We start from the raw sequence: 25,252 nt of genomic DNA, 5'->3' as shown, positions 1-25,252 counted from the left end.
CCACACTCATGTGCGTGCTAGATACTGGAACTCATTTCCCATGTCTCAGACACAGAAACGGGGGCAGATTCTGGTCTTTGGTTTCCGTGGTCTAGTGTTTAAAAGGCCAGTGATTGCGTGTACATCTTTTCCAACATATAAATAGAAACTGGTGGTAAAACCTTGGCGTAAGCTAGCAGGAAATTCCTTTAGCTAACGGAGTGTTGCTCTGAAGCCCAGACACACTGGGTGTGTGTATACACATCAGTGTAAGCCTAGGGCTAGTGGGATGCAAGTCAGCTGACCCATGTCAGGGAATCCTGGCCTTGAGCATCTACATTGTATTTTAAACCTAGGTTAAGGATTTTCTGACCAATGCTCGAACCTAGGGCTGTGGCATCCACACCAGATGCAGAGACTCAAGACACAGTAACCCTATCCTGGAGTGCCTAGCACCCCCCAATGTCGACCCACTAGCCCTACTTACATGTTGCAGTGTGGAAAAACAACTGCCCACCCTGTTTCCTAACTGTAATGGCAGTGCCGATAAGGAGCACGTGAGTGCCCCAAAGTCGGTCCTGGGGCCAGTTTTGTTCAATATCTTCATTAATGATCTGAAAGATGGTGTGGATTGCACCCTCAGCAAGTTTGCAGATGACACTAAACCGGGAGAAGTGGTAGATACGCTGGAGGGTAGGGATAGGAAACAGAGGGGCCTAGACAAATTAGAGGATTGAGTCAAAAGAAACCTGATGAGGTTCAACAAGGACAAGTGCAGAGCCCTGCACTTGGGATGGCAGAATCCCATGCACTGCTACAGACTAGGGACTGAGTGGCTAGGCAGCAGTTCTGCAGAAAGGGACCTAGGGATTACAGTGGACGAGAAGCTGGATATGAGTCAAGTGCGCCCTTGTTGCCAAGAAGACTAACAGCATGTTGGGCTGTATAAGGAGCATTACCAGCAGATCAAGGGATGTGATCATTCCCCTCTATTCAACATTGATGAGGCCTCGTCTGGAGTACTGTGACCAGTTTTGGGCCCCACACTACAAGAAGGATGTGGAAAAATTGGAAAGAGTCCGGCGGAGGGCAGCAAAAATGGCTGGAGCACATGACTTATGAGGACAGGCTGAGGGAAGTGAGATTGTTTAGTCTGCAGAAGAGAAGAATGAGCGGGGATTTGATAGCTGCTTTCAACTACCTGAAAGGGGGTTCCAAAGAGGATGGATCTAGACTGTTCTCAGTGGTAGCAGATGGTAGAACAAGGAATAATGGTCTCAAGTTGCAGTGGGAGAGGTCTAGGTTGGATATTAGGAAAAACTGTTTCACTAGGAGGGTGAAGCACTGGAATGGGTTACCTAGGGAGGTGGTGGAATCTCCTTCCTTAGAGGTTTTTAAGGCCCGGCTTGACAAAGCCCTGGCTGGGATGATTTAGTTGGGAATTGGTCCTGCTTTGAGCAGGGGGTTGGACTAGATACCTCCTGAGGTCCCTTCCAACCCTGATATTCTATGATTCTAGTGCACAAACTGCAGAATTACAGAATTGCTGCACCCAGAGAGGCTGTTAGGAAGTTTGGAGACTGGCTCCCACTCACTGCTCTCCCAGTGCACGCTGCCTGGGCTCCTCTGCACATACAGCCCCATGGAGGGGAGGTTGGGCCCAGGAGCAAGGGACAGTGTGGGGCAGGACCAAGTGGCTGTCCTGCAGAGAGGGGGAGCAGCAGAGTTCGTGGCTCAGCACTGTGAGGAGGAGGAGGGCCCCCAACATCTTGGCAGCCAGGAGCTGCCTCCCACCTATCAACTTTGCTCCCTGCTCTGGGCAAGCTTTGTGTAGCAGTGAAGGGGAGCTGGAGCAGGAAACACTGCCGCAGGAGGCTGCAGGGAGGGTTTGGAGCTGGCTCCCTCTTTCCGCCCTGACAGTGCATGACAGGGCACCCCTGCATATGTAGCTCCAGGGGGCAGAAAGCAGAGTGGAGTCCAGCAGCTGCCCTGCTGGGATGGGGGAGCTCAGGATGGGGGAGCTCAGCCCGGAGCTCTGCTGCTGCTCCTCCCAGCAGGGCAGCTGCTTAGTCCCTGCTCTACTCTGCTCTCTGGCCCCCAAGGCTGTCCCTGGGGCTGTGCTTGCAGGGGCGCCTGGCCAGCACGCACCATGCAGCAGCTCTCTCTGAGCCAAAGCAGCTTTTGCAGTCTCGATTGCAAACCCTGCAGGCATCCTGGTAGTGTGTGTGCAGACTGGCTTTCAGCAGACAAAGGGTTAATGCTGATCCGAGCTGCTGCGCCAAGGTTGCTGTTTGCAATAGGCTGCACCACAGACTGTTGGCATAGAGAGGACTAAGGAAGTTGCCCCAAGGAAGTCGGGGATACACCTGGAGGACTTCGAGGACCCAAGTCAAGCTGGGGCCATGTGCACACAGGAAAGCAACAGGGCTCAGACCCTGGATCCCAGTTTAACATGGGCTTGGACCCTCTTGTAGGGGTCTTGGACCCTAGGTTCAAGCCCCAGGTTAACCCAATTGGAGTGTGGATGCAAGGGGGGGTGTTATATTGCTGGCTAGACAAGCCCGCTGGGGCTCTCCTGACTGTTGGCTTCTTCTGCACGCTCCGTTTAAAGGCGTTGCGTGTTCTGGCCTGTGCTACTTAAGATAGCCCAGGAGTGGGTATGTACTGGTGGGGAGCAGTTTGATGTGTGACCGCCAAATCAAACCAGCACCTGTCCAACTGTTCCCCAAATTGAGGTCCTGTAGTGGGGTGAGCACCCACTCCAGCCCTGACGGAGTGGGAAAAGCCTGGCTGGGGCAGGGAGCAAAGCCCTGGCTGATTGGAGGAAGTGGCTGCAGCTGGGGCCATGCCCCAAACAGACTCAGCTGGCCCTATAAAGGCAGGGAAGCCAGGGGCAGAGAGACAGTCGCTCTCTGACTGGAGAGGGAGACAGGCCTGGCTGCTGGGGAACTCACCCAGGGGACCTAGAGGGAGGCAGGGCTGGGGAAAGGCCTTAGGAGCTGGGAAGCCCTAGACCAGCAACTCCCCAGGCTTCAGGGTTTAGTTCTAGGCCCACCTAGGGATTGGGCTTGCAGGGGGGCAGCCGGAAGGTGGGGAAAGACAGCCAGTCCAAACCCCTTGTTGTCTGTGATGATCGGCTGATACACTGCAGTCCGCCCCAGGGTGCGGGGGCTAGATGGAGACTGGCAGTAGCCACGACTGAGGTGATATGGGGATAGGGGTGGGAGATTTCCCTTGGGTGGGGAAACCCTGAGAAAGTGGGGTACTGCTGGGGGGCAGCACCCAAGACAAGGGCACCGGGGTCCTGCGAAGGTCATGGGGGCCAATGGCAAGCAGATCACCGGCCTGCAGAGGGCGCTGATGGGTTGAAGAGCTAATTCCCGAGGATGACCAGCAGGAGGTGCCACATGGGTGAGCCCGCACTGTTACAGGTCCCCATGCAATAAAACATTGCTAGAGTTTCTAAAAATTGTATAATGCAAACGGGGTTGCACCCAACACAAGATGATGCTATTTTGGACTAAATTATGATGGATAAAGATGAATTAATCACTGGACTGAAAGTTGGTGGTTGCCATGGGACCTGCGTACATGCAAACACAGAACAGTCCCAACCAGTAATATATAAACTTGGTGCTTCAATATCGCTAACTTCCTAAAGCTGACGGATTTTGAGTGAAATCAATTGGAAGGAAAAATTTAGGTAGAAAAATGTCAATGAAAATTGGGAGTTTATTAGATGCCCCAAAAGCGACAATTCCACAATCAAAAAAGAGGCTGAGGTTAGCTAAAACCCTCCCTGGTTCAGTGGAGACGTGAAGGCAGGAATTAGAAATAAAAAAAAAACAAATGGAAAAAAGGTGAAATAACTTCTGATTTACACTGATTGCTATTCAGTACGGAACACTGATGATAAAAGCTAAATATACCCGGGAAGAATCCATGACTGGCAGGGCTAAGGGCAGTAAGAGGGAGTTTAAGTATATTAGGAACTAAAGAAATCCTAGCGATGGTGTTCGCCCATTACTAGGTAGAGATGGTAAAGTTGTTGTTGATACAAAAAAGGCAGAAATGTTCACTGAATCTTTCTGTTCTGTACTTGGAAAGAAACAGGATTATGTAGTCATATCGCATGGGGCTGATAAAGTACTGTTCTGTTAGTAACTAAGGAAGACAGTAGGTAACATCTACTAGGGATAAATATTTTTATATCAACAGGCTTGGACACCTTGCCCCCAAAAGTTCCAAAAGAGTTGGTAAAGGAGACCTCTAGCTCACTGATGTAGATTCTTAATAAATCTTGGAATACTGGGGGAATTCCAGAAGATTGGGAAAGTGTTAATGTTGTGTCAATATTCAAAAAGTGCAAGCAGGGACGACCCGGTGAGGAAAAGCCAGTTATCCTGACATCCTGGATAAAATGATGGGAAAGTTGATATGGGATTCAATTGATGAAGAACTAAAGGATAGGAATATAATGCCAGTCAACTGGGGTTTATCGGAAATAGGACTTGTCAGACAAACCTGATATCATTCTTTGATGAGCTCACAAGGTAACTGCACAGCTGTAATGTGTTATATGTTTGTAATGCATTTGACTGGGAACTGCAGTATACTCTGATTAGGAAATCAGCACTATGAAATACCATGAAAGCACACATTAACTCGGTTAGGAACTGGCTAACTGACCGATCTCAAAACGTAGCTGTCAATGGGGAACCAGAATTAAATGGAGGTGTTTCTGGGAGGTTCCACTGGGATTGGCAACTGGGCCTGATGCTATTCAACGTTTCCATCAGTCATGTGGAAATGAATACAAAGCCACTGCCGATTACAATTTGCAGAGGAGACACAGATTGGTGAAGTGGTAAATGAGAACAGGGCAGTCATAAAGATCGAGCTGGGTTTCTTGGTAAACTGGGCCCATTCAAAGAAGATGCACTTTAATACAACCAAATGTAAAGTTACTTATCTAGAAACAAAGAATGTAGGTCCCACCTACAGAATGGGGGGCTGTATCCTGGCATGCAGTGACTGGAAAGGCCTTGGATGTCATAGTAGGCAAGCAACTGAACACAAACTCCGAGTGCGACACTGTGACAAAAAGGGGTAACAGGATGCTCAGGTGGATAAAAGGGAGTAGGGAGATAGTTTTACCGCAGTGTATGACACTGATGAAATTGATAGTTAAACATTGTGTCCAGTTGTGGGGTCCACATTCTGTAAAGGTTTCTGAAAAATCGGTGGGAGTACAGAAAAGAGGCCAAAAATATTTGATGGCTGGAGAAGACGCCTTACAGTGAGAGACGTGGAGAGCTCAATCTGTGTAGATGGAGAGGTGAGGGGATCACAGTATAAGTATCATCACAGGGAGAAAATAGCAGGTACTCTGAAGGGTTTTTTAGTGCGCTGGAGAGAGGCAGAACAAGAATCAATGGCTGGGAAGCTGAAGCCAGACATTTGGCACATTTTTAACAGTGAGTGTGATTAACATTGGAACAAGCCACCAAGTGACGTGGGGGATTCTCCCCTCTAGAGGGATCTAGTCTAAATCAAGGCTGGAGGCCTTTCTGAAAAAGGGTGATTCATCCCACACACAAGTTATTGGGCTCAATACAGGGATATTTAATGGATTGTGTCAAACAACAGGTCAGACAGTGGTTCTCAAACCTTTGTACTGGTGACCCCTTTCCCATAGCATGCCTCTGAGTGCGACCCCCCTTATAAATTAAAAACACTTTTTTCTATATTTAACACCATTATAAATGCTGGAGGCAAAGCGGGGTTTGGGGTGGAGGTTGACAGCTTGCGACCCCCCATGGAATAACCTCACGACCCCCTGAGTGGTCCTGACTCCCAGTTTGAGAACCCCCAGACTAGATAATCTAATGATCCCTTCTGGCCTTAAACTCTGTGATTCTATTTAATCTAATGCCATTGAGGTCTGTGTAGGATTAAGCTACATTGGACACCATCAGACGCTGTCTTGCCGTTTGCTCAATGTGATATTTCACGGTAGAAGGTTGCTTGTGATAAGCACTATCACAATATGGCAAGTGATTCGTTTTTAGTATCAGTTGTTTGTGTTAATTGAGGTGGTGTCTTAATGCAGTCACCAGTCCATCAAGAGAGTTGACCATTGCTGTGGATATCAGTTGACACTGATCTCACAAGACTCCATAACCAGTGAACAACACAGGCTCTTGAGTGTGTCAGTTTAAGTTCATTTACTTTCTCTTTAATGTCTGTCTTAACAGGACAACAACAACAAGCAAATTGAAATATATTTATCTCCAAATATATATATATCTATATCTCTATATATTTATATAATATATAATCTTAGTTAACTCAAAGATATATACATTGTATAATAAATAATGCTTATAAAAAGAGAATTTTCTGAATATAAAATTTAAAAAATCAACAACCTCTACAACTTTGTACAAACTTTGGATACAGCAGGTTGATGGGAAGGATTTTCCAGTCGGTGCTAGAATACTGGGCTACAGGGGAAATAATTACAAGGCAATAAACGTGCTATTTATTTATTAAATACCTTTTTATCTTGATTAAAAAAGCAAGGAATTTTGTTTCAAGTCAGGTGTTTGAAGTATTAGGAACATCCCTACAAGTGGTGGTGCGGGGTAGGGAGCGGCGGGGCTGGGTGTGGTAAGGGGAAGCCAGCCGGTGTTCGCATACACTAGCAGTGGAGACAGGAATGGCATCAGGGGCTGTGGTAATGGCCAGCTGGAGAAGCAGCTGCTAGGGAAATAGCTGGAGAACCCACTAGACCAAGCAAGAGCTGAAGGCGTGCTGGGGAAGCAGTGAGGAAACCATTGCTGGCCATGCTCAGTTCTGAGAGTGGCAGAAGGGTTGGCGTTCCTTAAGGGGGAAAGGAGGAAGTCTACATTTTCCTACGTTTCAAACTGTTAAATCCATTTCTGCTAAAACCCAGTGTTAAAAGTTAAACCAAGCCTGCACAGCTGCTGTGCCAAGGCACCTCCGTCTTGACCTGAAACACCCCATGTGTTCCCAGTGGTGAGTCCGTTACACACCTCTTCCAATACATCTCAGTCCTGACTTGTCACCTCCCCCCCCCGACCCTTGCCAGAGCAGATTGCCTGTCATGTTGAGGCTTGTCAAACAGAGTGGAACTACCAAAAAATCCGTAGATATGTGACCTAAAGTGGATATGGAATGTCTGAGCCATTGAGCTGCCTGAGAGACATCGGTTAGGTTTGGAGAGCCCATGGCTGAGTCTCCCGTACAGAAGCTAGACTTCAGCTTGCTCTCAGTTTGGCTGTGGTGTTCATGAAGGGGACACTTGCCTCAATATACATCATGGCACAGTTTATCAGGTACATTGTGGTCTTCGGCGCCATCCTGTGACACGAGGCTGCCGTGTGAGGAATGATGCTCCCAAGTTCAATGACGCTGGCCCCCGACTCTGGCCTAACATCCCCTACATTAGTTACTTGCAGGAGTGGACGTCGTAAATGCGGATGCACTCCTGGCAGCTCACGTAGCAGCACCAGTGGAAGATGCAGTGGCACTTCTCTTTCCGCTTCTCAGTCCTGGTGTTGTGGCCACGCCCACAGCACAGCAAGTCGCATCCGTCGATCCCGTGGGAGGTGACATTGCATGTTCTGTCCCTGGTCCCGAAGGAGCCGGTCTCTGGGTTGGGCTCGCAGAAATTGGGGGAATTCTCATAGTATACCAGGTCTCGCTCGGTTGGAGGTTTGAAGAGGGCATACTTGGCCCGTAGGGTTTCCACCCAGCCCCGGGACTCACGGTGCTTCTCCACCACCATCTCAGAGGCGCTGTCATACTTGTCCTTCAGGTAGTCACCAATTGCCCGAAAATCTGGCTGTGCCCACCAGCAGGTCTTCACCTCACAACTTCCTGAGAGGCCATGACACTTACATTTCAGGTGCATGTGATCCAGGATCGTCTGTCCAGAAGACAAGAAGTAGATAGTCAGCCTGGAAGTTCCAGCCCCACTTGCTTGGTTTCAAATCGCTCTTTTGAGGTTGCATGGATTTAGCCCAACTCTGATCTGAGCCTGGGCTGAAGCCTGCCCACATCTGATTTCTAAATGCCCTCTGCAATATTGCCTATGGACCCATCGCTGCACGATGGCTGCATCAAGGAGCAAGTGTTTGGAGTTAAGGGAGGCAGGAAACATGAATTCCAATCACAGCTTTGCAATAGGAACATAAGACTTGGGTCATCAAGTCCAGTTCCCTGCTATTACAGGCAACCCCATAGACTCTAGGACTGGAAGGGACCTCAAGAGGTCATCGAGTCCAGTCATATAATCTGGTTCATAAATGTATCAAAATCCATCCTAAAGCCAGGTAGGTCTCTTGCCCCCACTACTTGTTAAGTGGCTGTTCCAGAGCCTCACTGCTCTGTGAGCCCAACAGACTTGCTGTGTGTCCTCAGACAAGTCATGTGTGCCAAAACTCTCCAGCTGACCCCAGTTTGGGCTGCCCATCCTGAGATCGCTCACGACCTGCTTTCCAGAAACCTCAAGCACCAGCACCTCTCCTTGACTTCAACTGGAGTTGCAGGTACTCAACCTCCGAAAAGTGGGACCTACTTGAAAAATGTTGCATAAGCCTCTTTGTTTCCTCAGCCATAAGATGCAGGTAACATCAATCTCCAATTCTGATATGTGTAAAACACAGTCTTTAAAGCCCAGGATTAAATCCTGCTGTCACAAAATCTTGGTTTAGATTTATCTGGACTATCCTAGAGCAGCCAGCTTTGCTTTTGACATTTGAAGGCTGAAGGAACAAAAGTATTTTCTATCGGAGAAGCAGAAGTAACCACATTAAATATCTGTCCAAATCTGAATATTCAAGACTCTGTACATCAGCGTTGTTGGGCAATATAGAGAGTGATGATTCCTGAGTGCCTCTCTGCTGGCTAAAAATCCAACCCCGCCTAGAGAGAAAGTGGCACAATTCTAATCTGCACTTATCTGGGGCCTTCCATCCAAGTGCTTTACAAACACTCAGGGATTTAGACTCATCCCCCTCCTATTAACCTGCTAATACAGTTGGGGAAACTGAGGCACAGAGCAGTTAATCGACTCGCTCAATGCCAAGTAGTGAGTCTCTGAGAGAGCTGGGAATAGAATAGTCCTGATTCCGTGTGCCACATCTTAACTACCATGACAATCCTTCGTTCTTGTGCACTCAGTCTGTCAGCCTGGCACAGAAAGAGATGGGGACTTGTCATTCTAAGGATTGGTCTCTGCAAGAAATTTCACGGGGCAAGACTAGTTGCAAAGAAATCACCTCAGTGTGAAGCAGAAAATCCCTGGCTATCTGTTAAAATCACCAGGCTTTTGCAAGTTTCTTGAGAGTAAAAGATTTGAGAGTAGAAGAGAGGAGTTAAAGAGAACCAAGCGTTCCCATGTGCAGGTGCTGTTACAGCCTGCAGGGGGAGTAACTCCTTCACTGTTTGTGTTTTAATGGTTTAGATGGTACAGCTGGGCAAAAAACCCAACCCAACCCATCATAAATAACCTCTCTGAGTAATGCTGCCTGTCTGAAAATGGCCTGTGAAGAGAATGCAGTTACAATACTCACAAAATTCCCGTGTAGCTCAGGACATGCTTTGCCCCAGACCTGGAGGAAAGGGGAGAGCTCCAGTGACCAGCACCGAAGACTATATCTTAATTTGGATTTCTCCAGCAAGTGAAGAACTGCAAACCCTGGCTGGCTTTCCCCTCCCGCTCCCTACGCCACAACACCCTGCCAATGGAGAGTGTGCAAAGTACATGATCACCGTGCTCTACATGTTAGTCTTTCAGTTGCTACCTTCGACGTTAATAATGTCCCTTGCGTCTTATCTGCTAATGTGGCCAACACTGACTTACTGGAAGGCTGCTATCCTTGGAGCCTGGGTGCATCAGTGGGGTAGGGCATGGGGGGTTGGGTGGCTAGCTGTGCCAAGTGCTTTACTCCCCCGGTTTTAATCTGCTCCAGCCTGAATGAAGAGAGCCGTTGGCTCAGTAACTGGAGATGCTCGGCTGGTACACTAGGGCTGCATGCATGGCAGGGTTTATTCATGGCTGTACATGCAGCCAGGGCCTGATCCACCTTCCATTAAAATCAATCGGAGTCTTCCCATTGACTTGGTGGGAGTTGAATCAGGCCGTCTGCATATGCCAGGGAACTACAGTACGTGCAGGTTTTGTGGCAGAGACGGGTGGGGTGGGGACGGCACTCACCGTTCTGCCTGCTTCATTATTGTGTCTGTTCATGGCTGATCGGGCATCCGGACGGTTCTCTCGGGCATCTGCAAACTCCCGGGAAACCAGAACGCCAAAGTCAGCATCCTCACTGCAGCCCCCCCATTTCCAGCCATCACCTGGGGGTCCCTTGTGATGCGAGTCGCAGCCGCAGATGGTGGAGGTGCCCTCAGCACAGGAGCGGGTGACAGCGAAGGCCACGCCGGCCGAAGCAATGGCATGGACAAAGGCAGACTCTCGCGTAGCTGTGAAGAAACAGGAATTTTGTTTGCCAGAAGTTGGGAATGGGCAACAGGGATGATTCCCTGTTCTGTTAATTCTCTCTGGGGCACCTAGCACTGGGCACTGTCAGAAGACAGGACCCTGAGCTAGACGGACCTTTGGTCTGACCCAGTGTGGCCGTTCCTATGTTCTTGTCCATGGGATTATGTGCTAGGTTAATGTTTAGCTGCTTCCCTTCCCCAAGTACCCACCAACTTCTGTGAATCTTTTCTAAAAGGTTATTTATTAATTTTCCAAAAAAATAAAATCCCAAACCCGAGCAGTTCCCTAATGAACAAGAGCTAGAGCCAGGGCGTAGCCAGGACAAGGGGGATATTGTGTTGGAGTCGGGTGGTTCTAGTCCCTCTGTGTATAGCATTGGTGAGACTGATACTGGAACCCTGTCTAGTTGTGGTGTCCACACTTCAAAGAGATAAAAGTCTGAACCCTTTTCAGTTTGACAAGAGCTACATGAGTGATTCATGGGCTGGAACAGGTGCTTTTCAGGGAGACACTAAAGGCCCCCGGCCTCTTGAATTAAGCCAAGAAAAGGTTAAAAGTTGCCTTTACCATTGTCTGTGCTTATATGTAAACAGGCAAATGCTGTCTGATGATAGGGGACAAACGTATAACAAGATCTAATGGCTGGAAGCTGAATCTAAACATCCAGACTAGAAATAAAGTTCTGTTTTGTTAACGGTGAGAGTGATTAATCATTGAAACAGCTTCCCTAGGGTGCAGTGGATTCTCCATCTCCTGCAGTCTTTAAACCCAGCCTGCTTGTCTTTCAAAAGGACACTAACTCAGCCGGATGTTCCAGGCTCCATGCAGGAGTCACTCGGTGAAATTCTCTGGCTGGGGTGATGCAGAAAGTGAGACTAGATGATCAGAGGTGGGTAGATTCCAAGGCCAAAAAGGCCCATTGTGCTCATCCAACCTGACCTCCTGCATAGCACAGGATGGAGAACTGCTCCCACATAATCCCTAGAGCAGGTCGGTTAGAAAAACAGCCAGTCTGGATTTAAAAATGGTCAAGGATGGAGAATGGTCCCTTCCAGCCTTAAAATCTCTGAATCAGAGAGAGAGAGTATGGCTGAGGGGCTTCCTGGCAGAACAGCTCCTCACCAGACAGTCCCTCCTTGTGTTTGATTCAGATCTCAAACCTCACAGTCAGGGAAATGAATCTCTGCAACAAAGGAGATAAAGCGGAAACCTCTTCCCTGAATTAGAGCAAGGGAGAAACTGGAGGACCTGAAAATAAACCAAAGAGAAGCAATCTTCATATTCTGGGCATTTCACGAGGTTTCAAGAGTAGAACTACCCTGCCTTTGCGTCCATGAATGCTCCCAGAGGCTGAGTGCAAACAGTTGAACAAGGCAGGAAAAACCAACCTCTGTCCCCTCTAGAAAGGATCAGTGGAAAGAAAAGGTCAATTGGCAGCACTCTGGGCAGAGAATGGTGATGAGGTAGTGATGGCTGCAGGGACCAGCGCACAGGATGAGAAGTCAGGCCCGGCTTCTTCCACCTCACTGTGTGACCTTTGGCAAGTTCCCTCTCTGGGTCATCGTTCCCCAGCGTAGCAGGTACAGAGGGGGGAACCAGTTCTCTGCAAGCCTGTCAGATCATTGCTGAGCTGTTCCTATTCATTCCCCAAAACTCAGCAACAGCACAGGAGCCTTTTCACTCCCAGCTCCAGCAAGTCACCATTCTTCACCCTGCTGCAGTTCTAAGCGACCGGCATGCTGCTTTTCTGTGTACTACACCGTTAAACCGCTGAGGCTCTGCTGCCTGCTCTGTTCTTTGCAGGTTGGTAGGAGGTGCTCAGTGTATGCTCTCAAGCCCATGGAGATTTTACTTTTTGGGTTTATTTTGATTTCATTCTAAACTAAAATTAATTCAGGCTGAAAGTCTGTTTTCTTGTGTCTAACTCAGTGAGCTCTGCAGACTACTGAAAATACATGGGGTCAACTTTCACTAGTGCACAATCAAGCCCTTTAAAGAGAAACCAAAGCCTGCTGCCTTCAGACTGGACAAGAACATGCCATTTGCTTCTGTAATTATAGCGGTGTCGTGCACAGACAGTAATTTGTGAATCACCAAGTTTATTAGAAACAAAATTCGCTTGGATAAGTTGTGCCCGGGCACATGGAGCTAACTTAGAGACGAGCTGGAGGGCTTGATTCTTGAGGGAAGAGGAAAAATTGTCTCTTTAGCTGAGCTACGAGATTGAGGGGGCCAGGCTAAGCCCTGATCTACACTATGAGTTCAGGTCGAATTTAGCAGTGTTAGATCGATTTAACCCTGCATCAGTCCACGCGACGAAGCCATTTTGTCGACTTAAAGGGCTCTTAACATGGATTTCTGTACTCCTCCCTGACTAGGGGATTAGCACTGAAATTGACTCTGCTGGGTCGAATTTGGGGTAGTGTGGACGCAATTCGATGGTATTGGCCTCCGGGAGCTATCCCAGAGTGCTTCATTGTGACCGCTCCGGACAGGACTCTCAGCTCAGATGCACTGACCAGGTAGACAAGAAAAGCCCTGCAAACTTTTGAATTTCATTTCCTGTTTGGCCAGCGTAACGAGCTCATCAGCACAGGTGACCATGCAGTCCCAGAATCGCAAAAGAGCTCCAGTATGGACCGAATGGGAGGTACTGCATCTGATCACTATATGGGGAGACAAATCTGTGCTATCCGAACTTGGTTCCAAAAGACGAAATGCTGGAATATTTGAAAAAATCTCCAAGGGCATGAAGGACAGAGGTTATAACAGGGACCCGCAGCAGTGCCGCGTGAAGCCTACCAAAGAACCTGAAAGGCAAACGGCAGCTCCGGGTCAGAGCCCCAGACTTGCTGCTTCTATGATGAGCTGCATGCCATTCTAGGGGGTCCTCCTACAACTACCCCACTCCTGTGCTTCCCTCCTCCCCCACCCCTCCCAGGCTACCTTGGCAGTTATCCCCCCATTTGTGTGACGAATTAATAAGGAATGCATGAATTTGAAACAACAATGACTTTATTGCCTCTGTAAGCAGAGATCAAAGGGGGGAGGGGAAAGCAGCTAGCTTACAGGGAAGTAGAGTGAACCAAGGAGGTGGGTTTTCATCAAGGAGAAACATACACAACTGTCACACCATACCCTGGCCAATCATGAAACTGGTTTTCAAAGCTTCTCTGATGCACAGAGCGCCCTGCTGTGCTCTTCTAACCGCCCTGGTGTCTGGCTGTGCATAATTAGCAGCCAGGTGATTTGCCTGAACCTCCCACCCCGCCATAAATGTCTCCCCCTTACTCTCACAGGTAGTGTGGAGCACACAGCAAGCAGTAAGAACGATGGGAATGTTGGTTTCGCTGAGGTCTAACCCAAGTCAGTAAACTGCGTCAGCGAGCTTTTAAACGTCCAAAGGCACATTCTACCACCACTATGCACTTGCTCAGCCTATAGTTGAACTGCCCCTTACTACTGTCCAGGCTTCATGAGCCATGGCAGCAAGGGGTAGGCTGGGGCAGGTGCGACCGCGCGGTGCTGCCGGCTGAGAGAGCAGCCTGAGGCAGAACTTCCAGCTCACACGATATTCCAGGCAGGACTGAATCTCCATTAGATAAAACTTAAAAAAGAATGAGCTGGAGTCACTCCCATTTATGTCCAGGCGCCCCCGACCGACCTCACTGAGACCGGCTCAGAGCACCCGTGTCTGCCCAGGCGCCCCCGACTAACCTAACCGAAGTTGGCCGGGAGCACCCACGGGATGACAACGGCTGGCAGTCGTATTGTACTGTCTGCCATCCGCAAGGCAAGGCAAGGGGATGCTGCTGTGTAGCACCGCAGTACCGTGTCTGCCAGCAGCACCCAGGAGACATGCGGTGAGCTGAGCGGACTTCATGCTTGCCATGGTATGTCGTCTGCACGAGTAACCCAGGAAAAAAGGCGAGAAATGATTTTTTGCCATTGCTTTCATGGAGGGAGGTCTGACGACATGTACCCAGAACCACCCGTGCCAATGTTTTTGCCCCATCAGGCATTGGGATCTCAACCCAGAATTCCAATGGGCGGGGGAGACTGCGGGAACTATGAGATAGCTACCACGGTGCAACGCTCCAAAAGTCGACGCTAGCCTCAGTACTGTGCACCCACACTGCCGACTTAATGGGCTTAGTGGGGACACACAATCGACTGTATCAAACCGATTTCTAAAAAACCAACTTCTATTAAATTGACCTAATTTCGTAGTGTAGACATACCCTAAACGTCTGCAAGAATGGAGAGGAATTAGTCATGGCAGAGCAAGGAGGGATGGGTTAAACCAAGGGAGACTATAGGTACAATGAGTCTGCTAAGGAGGGACCTACCATTCCCATCAACGCACTTGGGGGTAGGGGAGAGACATGGAGGCACATTCCCATCCCGGGTAAGGGAGCAAAAAGTCTGTGGAAGGCCTTGATGCAAAAAGAAACTTTGCAGTCGGGGACGTGGTGGTGGCTTGGAAGCCAGGAACAGCAGGGAGGCAAGGCGCTCGATACCCATCAGGGAGACGTGTGCAGAGCAGGCTGCAGCAGGAGCTGGGAAACCACGTGGGGAGCAGGCTGTGACTGATGGACACTGCAGCCAGGAGCAGGTTGGAGCAGGACTTATGGGGAAGCAGCAGAGCTTGGGCAGGGAGCCAGTGCAGAGAGGCCCCAGCGAGATACACTATTGATCAGTCCTGGCCTGGAACCCTGCCTACATCTAAAGTAATGGAGTGCAGAGGGCAACCCAGACATTACACCAGGAGAGCTCTAGCCCTCTCCTGGGCCTCTCCCCAGATGTCCAAATAGGAATTGTTCTTTTGACCTTGAGCTGTGACTATTTAGGCCACTGTGCACAGAGGATTTCACAATCTGTTCCTTTCTTGCCAGCCTTCATTTGGTCAAGTATCTGAGCAGTTACTGGGACCCACGAGGGTTCGCATCTATGGGGCCTAGCAATTGAAGTGCTCGTAGCACTTGCCACCAACCTGTGGTACATCTGGCCACGCTACTGGCGCCTTAGGGACTTGGTGTCCACCAGCCTTGAGCACCCGTAATAATGACAAAGGTGCTAGCAGTGGAGTCCAAGGAGAATGGCCCCCAGCGCGAAGGACAAAAAGGAAACATTCTACAAATATATTAGGTACAGAAGGAATCCTAACAGTGATATTGGCCCATTATTAGATGGAAATGGTAGAATTGTCAGTTGTAATGCAGAATAGGCAGAATGGTCAGTAAATATTTGTGTTATATTTTTGGAGGTGGGAGCAGATGATGAGGCATATTAGATGATGAGAGGGATGAAACACTTTCCACTGCAATAGTATCTCAGGTGGATGTTGAGCAGAAGTTACTGAAGTTAGACATTTTGAAATCAGCAGGTCTAGATAACATGAAACCAAGAGTTATAAAAGAACTGACTGAGGAGCTCACTGGACCATTAATGTTGATTTTTGATAAGTCTTGAAACAGTGGGGAGCTTCCAGAAGACTGGAAGAAAGCTAATAATGCACCAATATTTAAAAAGGTGAAACCTGATGACATGGGGTAATTATAGGCTTGTCATTCTGACACCTATCCCAAGTAAGGTAATGGAGTGAGTGATGTGGGACTTGATTAATAAAGAAGTAAAGGAGAATAGTATAATTAAAGCCAATTAAGATGGGTTTATGGAAAATAGATTCTGTCAAACTAATTTGATATAGTTTCAGATGAAATTACAAGTTTTGTTGATAAAGGTAATAGTGTTGATACAACAAAATTAGACTTATGTAAGATGTTTCACTTGGTACCACACAATATTTTGATCAAAAAAATAGAATACAAAATTAACATAGCACATACTAAATGAATTATAAACTGGTTAACTGAAGGGTCTCAAAGTGTAATTGGAAACAGAGACTCATCTTCCAGCAGGTGTGTTTCTAGTGGGGGTCCCACGGGGATGGATTCTTTGGCCCTTTGCTATTTAACATTTTTATCCATGACCTGGAAGGAAACAAAATCACCACTAATACGGTTTGCAGAGAACACAAAAACTGGGGAAGTGGTAAATACTAAAGAGGACAGGTCACTGATTCAGAGGGGTCTGGAACACTTGATAAGCTTGGGCATAAGCAAAAAATATGCATTTGAATATTGCTAAAAGCACACCTCTAGGAACAAAGAGTGTTGGCCATACCTATGGGATGGGGACTGCTATCCTGGGAAGAAACAACTCTGAAAATGATTTGGGGGTTGTAGTGGCCAATTACATTTTGAGACCTATCAGTTAGCCAGTGAACAGTGCCAGCTGTTGGATGTATATATGGGAATTCTAAGGGCTAGAGAGGTTATTTTACCTCTGTTTGGCTCTGTTGATGGCTGCTGGGGTACTGGGTCCAGTTCTGGTGTCCACAGTTCAAGACGGATGTTGATAAATTGGAGAGGGCTCAGAGAAGAGCCACAAGAATTATTAAAGCCTTCTAGTGATCAGGAGTGCAATCTTTAGCTCAGCAAAGAGAAGGTTAAGAGGTGACTTGGTCCCAGTCTATAAGTATCTACATGGGGAACAAAGATTTCATAATGGGCTTTTCAATCTAGCAGGGAAAGATCTAACACGACCCACCTGCTGGAAGCTGAAGCTAGAAAAAAGCAAACTGGAAATGTGTAAATTTTTAAGGATAATTAACCATTAACTTACCAAAGATTGTGGTAGAAGCTCCATCCCTGGCGATTCTAAAATCAGTATTGGATTTGTTTGAAAAGACTTTAGTTCAAATTGGAATTATTTGGGGGGAGTTCTATGGCCTGTGCTATACAGGCATTCAGATGAGATGATCACACTGGTCCCTTCTGGCCTTGGAATCTATGAATTTGGTTGGCAAGGGGTTAAGAGGCAGTTGCCTTGGGTATGAGATCTACTTAGGGAGTGGAAATGAACAATCCTGATGACTGAAATGTTCCCCTGGGCCCCAAGAGTGGAAAGTCAGTGCGGGTGGGAGATGCAGTGGCCCAACTTCTTACCCAGAGCTTATACTGGGGACGGTCAGTACTGGGCCACCTGGCTCAACAATTATGAACAAACTGCTCGAATAACTAGCTGGGAAGAGGTTTCCAAGCTGGATTTTCTTGGCCTGCTGCTCCAAATGAGCAGCCTTCAACACGAGACAAGAAAAAGGGGGAATCTGTCACCAATTTTGGCTATTTCCTCCGGCGCCTGGCCACCAAGGCGATCCTGGACTATGACAACCAAATGCAGGATTTATTGGCCAGGGACCAACTTGTGACATGCAGCTGGGGGAGAAATCCGGATAGTTCTTTGTAAGGAGAAACCGAATGGGCTGGAAGAGGCCCTCAGGATTTCTGTGGAGCTGGAACTAGCCATAGAGGCTGCAGAAGAGCAGAGCCTAGCCCCTAGGCACAGGTGTGCAAGGCTGCACTAGAAGACACTCCAGCTAGAGGAAAGACACAGGACTCAGCTCTCCAAGAACAAAGTGAGGGCAGGAGAGCGAAGCAGCGTGAAAGGGAGCCCTGTAACCCAGCAAGAACCAATAGGGATGGAGAGAGAGAGGGATGCAGGAAGCAACTGAACTTTGAAAGACCCTGAAAGTACCCATAGAAGGTACTGAGCAGACCTACAGTGCTGGAGGCTGAAACCACAGGCACATCCTGTTGGAATACTCACAGCAGGGTAAGGCCTGGAGGCAAGACGTCTCCCAAGGACAGGAGCCAAGGGCCAGGCCTCATCTGCAGGTCACAGTGAGAGACAACAGCTGCCAGTGAGATCAGGTCCAAATGCTACATCACTAGTGAGATCAATGGATACCCACTTACAATTCTGGTAGGCTCCAGAGACAGGTTTCCATTGCATGCTCACAATTATGACAAGGAGCCACCCAAGGAAACCGAGAAAGTTAAGACCTTTCAGTGTGGTACTTCAGGTTGCAAATCAAACTCAGTTTAAGATCGTAGGAATAAGGCAAACAGCTGTCACTCTACTGGCTGGCAAAGGGCTGTTGGTTCTGCATGCTGGACCCAGCCAATGACTACAGGCAAGTAGAGGTGCACCAAGATGACCAACAGAAAACGGCAAGCACCACCAACCAGGGCCTCTTTGAGTTTGAACTCTGCCTTTAGGCCTCTGTATTGTGCCTGGGCTGTTCCAAAGGCTGACGGATGTCATGCAGGGAGACTGCAGGGCATGTCCTGCTTAGTATCACTTGAATGTTGTCACTGTGAGGTGGCTTGAGGAGCATCTGCAGAAGCTGGGAGCCTACGTGAAGGCTACGTGAAGCCAGCTTAAAAGTGAAACCAGCAAAATGCATCTTTTCTGGCCTACCCAGATCCCCTGCTACGGTTTGTCCTAGACACCCATGCCACTGAAATTAGCATTGGCGCTGTTTTGGCTCAACCATATGGAGACCAGGAAGGAGTAATTGCGTGCATCAGCAGGACTCTGAACAAGGACGAACAGAATACTCCACCACTGTGAACTGCTGGCGCCAACCATTTCGAGCACTTCCCCCTGGGGAAAGCTCTTAAATCCAAATCCCCCTCACACAAGAGATTCTATCATTTCCATGAACCCCACGGAAAATTGGCCCAATAGTGCCAGCAGCTAGCTCAGTACCAGCACTGTCCATGGAAACAGCATCCGAATGCTGATGCCCTGGCCAAGAGACCAAGCCTGGGCAGGGCCAGCCACGTGGTCAGGATGGAGAAATGAACACCTGCCAGCCTAGCAGCAGCCGTGACACCAGCAGGAAGGGTCACTGCAGTGGGTTGGAGGCTCCAATGCAGACCCACAATGATGAAAGAGGAACAAGGCACAGACCCTGTAGTGTCCCAGCTAAGGTGCTGGAAGGAAGCACGGCTGTTGGCTCTGACAGAAGAGGCACTGGCAGGCCCAGGTGTACATACATGCAGGGAAGCCTGGCCTGACCTGCATCTAGTGCAGGGGTAGGCAACCTATGGCCCATGTGCCGAGCACGGCACGCGAGCTGATTTTCAGTGGCACTTACACTGCCCAGGTCCTGGCCACCAGTCTGGGGGGCTCTGCATTTTAATTTAATTTTAAATGAAGCTTCTTAAACATTTTAAAAACCTTATTTACTTTACATACAACAACAGTTTAGTTATATATTATAGACTTAGAGAGAGAGACCTTCTAGAAACCTTAAATTAGAGTGAATAAATGAAGACTCGGCACAGCACTTCTGAAAGGTTGCTGACCCCGACCTAGAGCAAGGCTGCTGGTTAGGCATTGATGGGAAGTGGAGAACATAGAACATAGAATCATAGAATATCAGAGTTAGAAGGGACCTCAGGAGGTCATCTAGTCCAACCCCCTGCTCAAAGCAGGACCAGTCCCCAACTAAATCATCACATGGTCCCCAGGGGACTGGTGCCTGAGATTTGGAAGGTGTTACATAGCAGTATGATGTGGGGAGCTTTCCCAAAAGGTTCAAAGTCAGCACCACAGGCCTGGATAGCGCAGTCTGTTAGGGGCTGAGTAAAGTTTTCCTATACCCGGGGAGCCCATAACACAGCACATCCTATACACACACTACCTATGGTTCCCACCCAGCTGAGCCAACCTCTAGGGAGGGTAACTATGGCTGTTCTGGGGCTCTGACAGTTGATACACCCTCACTATCGCAGACTACTACTCCAACCAGGCCGAGGTCCAGCCACTATCTGAGCAAGAAGCTCAGATGTTGCTGAGGTGTTTGTCTGCCAGTTCAGCACACCTCACTTCTTGCACGCTGACCAAGGGTGAAACAGGTATTATTTCCACAGCATGGCCCTTTGATCCACCAGATTGCTGAGAAGGGGCCTGATCTTGCTGCACATCCTGTTTCAATCTCTTCATGTGAGGGTTTGGCACACATCATTCTAGAAAGCTAAAATCTGGCTTTAATACCTGTGACAAAGTTCCTCCACTACCTTGGTGGGTACTGCGCTTATTGGCAGATTTGCTCACCGCACAGATTCACTCTGTGGGTCGGGAAACAGCCCAGAGACCTTCCCTTCTGGTAGAAGCCCCAGTCCAGATCAGTTCCTCCTGTGTTTGATCAGGAGTTGGGAGGAACCTGGGCCGCCCTCTATTCCGAGTTGCAGCCCAGGGCCCTGTGGACTGCAGCTCTCTAAAGTGCCTCCTGGTACACTTGCGCGACAGCTACAACTCCCTGGGCTACTTCCCCATGGCCTCCTCCCAAAACTTTCTGTATCCTCACCACAGGACCTTCCTCCTGAAGTCTTTTAACGCTTGTACTTCTCAGTCCTCCAGCGGTATGCCTACTCTCAGCTTCTTCACGCCTCTTGCTCCCAGTTCCTCCCACACTCTTCCTCTCCTTTGGCTGCTTGGTTCCCCCTTGGCCTGACTGGAGTGAGCCCTTTTATAGCATCACAGTTACTCTTAGCAACCAAACTCGTCATCTCATCTACCATCCTTTAATTCTTTACTCACTGTGTCCCGTGTCAGGCTTTCCACTACGTGAGCTTGTGTGGGGCTGGGGCCTTGGTGTCCTGTGCGCACCACGCCCAGCCCAAGAGAAATCCCTTTCCCTGATGCTGAGCAAGCCATGGCAATCTGACATATTCCCTGTTGCACGGTGACTTTGCACCAAACCCATTTGGGGCTCAGTACTCATGCCCCAGCCCAACTAGTATAAAAATCCTCCCATCTACTGGACCACCAGTACGACATAAGCAGTTCTCATTCTATGCAGCTGACGAGGGCAGTGACAACAACCCACCAACACTTAGCCAATGCGTTATCCTACTTGGCACCTCTCTCGTGCCTCACCACCGGGGCTCTCCACACCATGCTTGCAGCTGCGAAGAATGCAGAAAAAAATGCACCATAGCAAGGAAGCCGGCCGTGACTCAGAGGTTGAGATTTTGCGTGTATGACACTATGCAGCACAAAACAGAAAAAATAAATGGTTTGTAAGAGTCAGACAAGCACTAGATGCAAAGACAAAGCAGCAGCACCCAAACAAACAGGAAGTTGAATGCCAAATAGACAGTGGGGCATGTTCCAGGGAAGGCCTGGCATCAGGGCACTCACGTGGCACGTTCCAGGCCTGGCGTCAGGACGCTCACGTTCCAGGCCTGGCGTCAGGACGCTCACGTGGCACGTTCCAGGCCTGGCGTCAGGGCGCTCACGTGGCACGTTGCAGGCCTGGCGTCAGGGCGCTCACGTGGCACGTTCCAGGCCTGGGTCAGGACGCTCACGTTCTAGGCCTGGTGTCAGGACGCTCATGTGGCATGTTCCAGGCCTGGCGTCAGGGCGCTCACGTGGCACGTTCCAGGCCTGGGTCAGGACGCTCACGTTCCAGGCCTGGCGTCAGGACGCTCACGTGGCATGTTCCAGGCCTGGTGTCAGGGCGCTCACGTGGCACGTTCCAGGCCTGGCTTCAGGGCGCTCACATTCCAGGCCTGGCGTCAGGATGCTCACGTGGCACGTTCCAGGCCTGGCGTCAGGGCGCTCACATTCCAGGCCTGGCGTCAGGGCGCTCACGTGGCAAGTTCGATGCTCCCATGGCATGTTCCAGGGCAGGCCTGGCATCAGGGCACCCATGTGGCACATTCCGGGGCAAAACTGCTCAGTTTTTCATCATGTCTGTCACAAGTTAATAGAGATTGTGAGGCAGACCCCTCCTCTCAGAATCACAATTGCTCAATATGCCCGTGGGCACTCTAGCAATTATTACATGGAAAAGTGACACTAACAAAGTGCTGAGTGTATGTTAGTTCATGTTTCAATAAAACGTAGCTGAGGGAAGCAAGGAGGTGGTGGCAGAACTGCATGATTTGCAGAGAACTGGCTGGTCACTGTTGGGAACCTCGGCCCTTGTGGATTGAGCCCTGGATTTTAGATGTTCAGCTCCTAAACTCTAATCCTAACTGTGAAGCAGATGCCTCTGTCAGCCTTAGGCAAGTCATGCCACCCACTTGTGCCTCAGTTTCCTTACAGTTTAAGGGGGGATGACAGAGAATCACTTTGTGGTGGGGCAGTGAGAACTGATGAGATCATTTGTATAGCACCGTGGAAAGTTTGCTGATCATACAGAACAAAAAACATTTTATCAAACCATGATTTAATCCAAGCGAACAGCGGGGCTCGAACCATAGTGCTGTTGTGGCAAGAGTCAGTCAATAGATATCCCTGTTCTGTGTAGTCTTACTTTTAGTTCTTTTTCTTGATTTGTGAGCAAGTGATTAGTCTTTAAAAAAATGCTGCTGTGTTGTAAGTTTTGTTCTGTGGTTGACCGTTAGGAGAAATTCTGGGAGACAGCAGAGTTTGTTCTCCGCTTTGTGCTCTATATTTGGGGCAATTCTGGGTACAGAGTAGCTTAGAGGAGAGGGATAGCTCAGTGGTTTGAGCATTGGCCTGCTAAACTCAGGGTTGTGAGTTCAATCCTTGAAGGGGCCATTTAGGGAAGTGGGGTGTAAAAAAAAAAAAAGTCTGTGGATTTTGTCCTGCTTTGAGCAGGGGGTTAGACTAGATGATCTCCTGAGGTCCCTTCCAAGCCTGAGATTGTATGATTCATGGGGATTGGGCATTGATATGCAGTGTGGGATTTCTGGCAGAGGAGGTGTACAGCATGCTGTTTGGGACCATTTCTGTCCCAAGACTGGTGCATATGTATAAATGAAGCAATTTACACTAGGAATATTTCCAGACTCCATGTCCCTGATTTGTCCACCATTGGGAAGCCAACCAGCAAGGCCCCAGAGTTGTTCTACCTCTTGGCAGAGGGACACCAGTATTAATAAAAATCACTTTGCTCCTGTGGGTCACAGAAGTCAGAATCTAGCTTATGCTGTGGCTCTAGACTGTGCTCCAGCAATTCAGTTCGTTGTCTAGTAATCTATCCAGCCCAGGGGGGTATTTTCAAAGTAGCCAGCTTTGCTCTACTCTGTTCCCACTCAGTCAGTGGAATTTTTACTGGTGGCTTCACTGGGACTAGAATTAGGCTAATGCCAATGGTTTTTGGAATTCCATTCCCCAAGTGATGGGATTTTTCCCAACTCCCTTGGAGGGACTAGTTCAGTCTTTTAACTCTCACTATTTGGCCCTACTGACATCGGGAAGAAAATGGTGCTTGAGTCCCATCTCCCACTCCACTAACTCCTAACTTGGTTTATCTGGCCCTTGAGAATGGGTTAGAGGGTTATGAAATCATTTCCCAAGCTAGCCTCAGGGAGGGGTTCTGGCTGGGCATCTCCTTTTTACCATCCTGCACACAGACTAGGTGACGATCCCCTTAGGAACCAGTGTTTTAATCCAGTTCAGAGTTAGGCTAAGCAATGGATGCTCAGCATTGTTATGTGTACTCTGGGCCCTGCCCTACATGCAGAACCAGATGGTCCCAGCCTGAAAGACAAAGGATGCAAGGGGGAGAGAGATGCAGCAAAGTGAAGTGACCTGCTCACAGTTACCCAGCCGGTCATTTGACAGAGGTCTCACACCTAGTCCAGGGCCTTCTCAGGCACCTCGCTGCCTCTGAACTTCAGAAAGAGATTTTTTCTGTCCACAAAGGCAGGAGGAAACATGAGTGAGCCGCAGGAGCATCAAACGTGGTGATTCCGCCGTGTAGACAGGCCTCGTGCTGGAGCAGGTCCTAACGTTCTCACCCCAATATAAAAATCAGCCTAAAGACCACCTATACTGCTCTCCCCACCAGGGCATGGGCCGGGGTTACAGAACTGTGCACCATGGTTAAATGTTGTAGTGTAGGTGGGACCTAACCTGGTTTGGGGAACTGCGTCCACCCACGTGTGTACAGCCCCTAGCACAAGTCTGCCTCAGGCCTCACTGAGCCTTTGAGTGCTAGAGTAAAAATACAAGTAATACATGAACTCCAGTGGGACCCTTAGATGCCACCATAACATCAATGGTTAATAACGGCACCCACTGAGTGGGTCATTGTGTCTTGCAGACAGGGCCCTTCGCACGGGACAGAAACATGGGCCTATGGAGTGGAACCAGGCTGCCTTGGTTTGAGTGATCATGAGCTAATTCAGTTAAAACTAAATGGAAGGATAAACACAAATAGGTCTGCAACTAGGGGACTGGGTTTCCAAATGGCAACCATTAAAAAATTCAGGGAATTAGTTAGGGAAGTGGACTGGACTGGACTGAAGAACTCAAGGATCTGAATGTGGAGGAGGCTTGGAATTAAAGTCAAAGTGGCAGAAGCTGTCTGAAGCCTGCATCCCACGCAAGGGGGAAAACCATGTAGGGAAGGATTGAGCCCAAACTGGACAAGCAACGGCGCAAGTATTTCCAACAGGTGCTGAAGAGAAAGCAGAAAGCCTACAGGGAGTGAACGATGGGATGGATCAGCAAGGAAACCTTTCTTGGAGGTCAGAAAATGCAGGGGAAAGTGAGAACTGCCAAAAGCCAAGCAGAGTTGGACCTTGCAAAGGAAATTAAAACCAACAGTAAAAGGTTCTTTAGCCATATACATAAAAAGAAAGAAGTGGGACAGCTAAACACTGAGAATGGGGCGGAGATTAAAGATAATCTAGGCCTGGCCCAACACCTCAACAAATACTTTGCCTCAGTTTATAGTAAGGTGAATGAGGAGCTGAGGGATGGTAGCTGGGTGCTAATGGAAATGAAGACATGGCAGTAGAAATGACCACATCCGAGGTAGGAGTCAAACTCAAACATCTTCATGGGGAAAAATCAGGGTGCCCAAATAATCTCCATCCAAGAATATTAAAGGAACTGGCTCATGAA

At 48.8% G+C, this 25,252-nt stretch overlaps 1 protein-coding gene across 2 annotated transcripts in view; it reads right to left on the bottom strand.

The window, feature by feature from the left end:
* Window positions 1–7,453: 7,453 nt before the first annotated feature.
* WNT3 (Wnt family member 3) overlaps window positions 7,454–25,252 on the bottom strand; it is a 76,833-nt gene continuing 59,034 nt past the window's right edge. For both annotated transcript variants that reach the window (XM_030541256.1, XM_030541255.1), the window contains exons 3-4: window positions 10,226–10,491; window positions 7,454–7,933 (exon numbers count right to left, since the gene is read on the bottom strand). In XM_030541256.1, coding sequence (XP_030397116.1) covers window positions 7,454–7,933; window positions 10,226–10,491 — 746 coding nt within the window. The remainder of the gene's footprint in view (window positions 7,934–10,225; window positions 10,492–25,252) is intronic.

The sequence above is a fragment of the Gopherus evgoodei genome, chromosome 23, assembly GCF_007399415.2.
Source record: "Gopherus evgoodei ecotype Sinaloan lineage chromosome 23, rGopEvg1_v1.p, whole genome shotgun sequence".
NCBI lineage: Eukaryota > Metazoa > Chordata > Testudines > Testudinidae > Gopherus > Gopherus evgoodei.
This window is presented reverse-complemented; position numbering and strand designations above follow the sequence as displayed.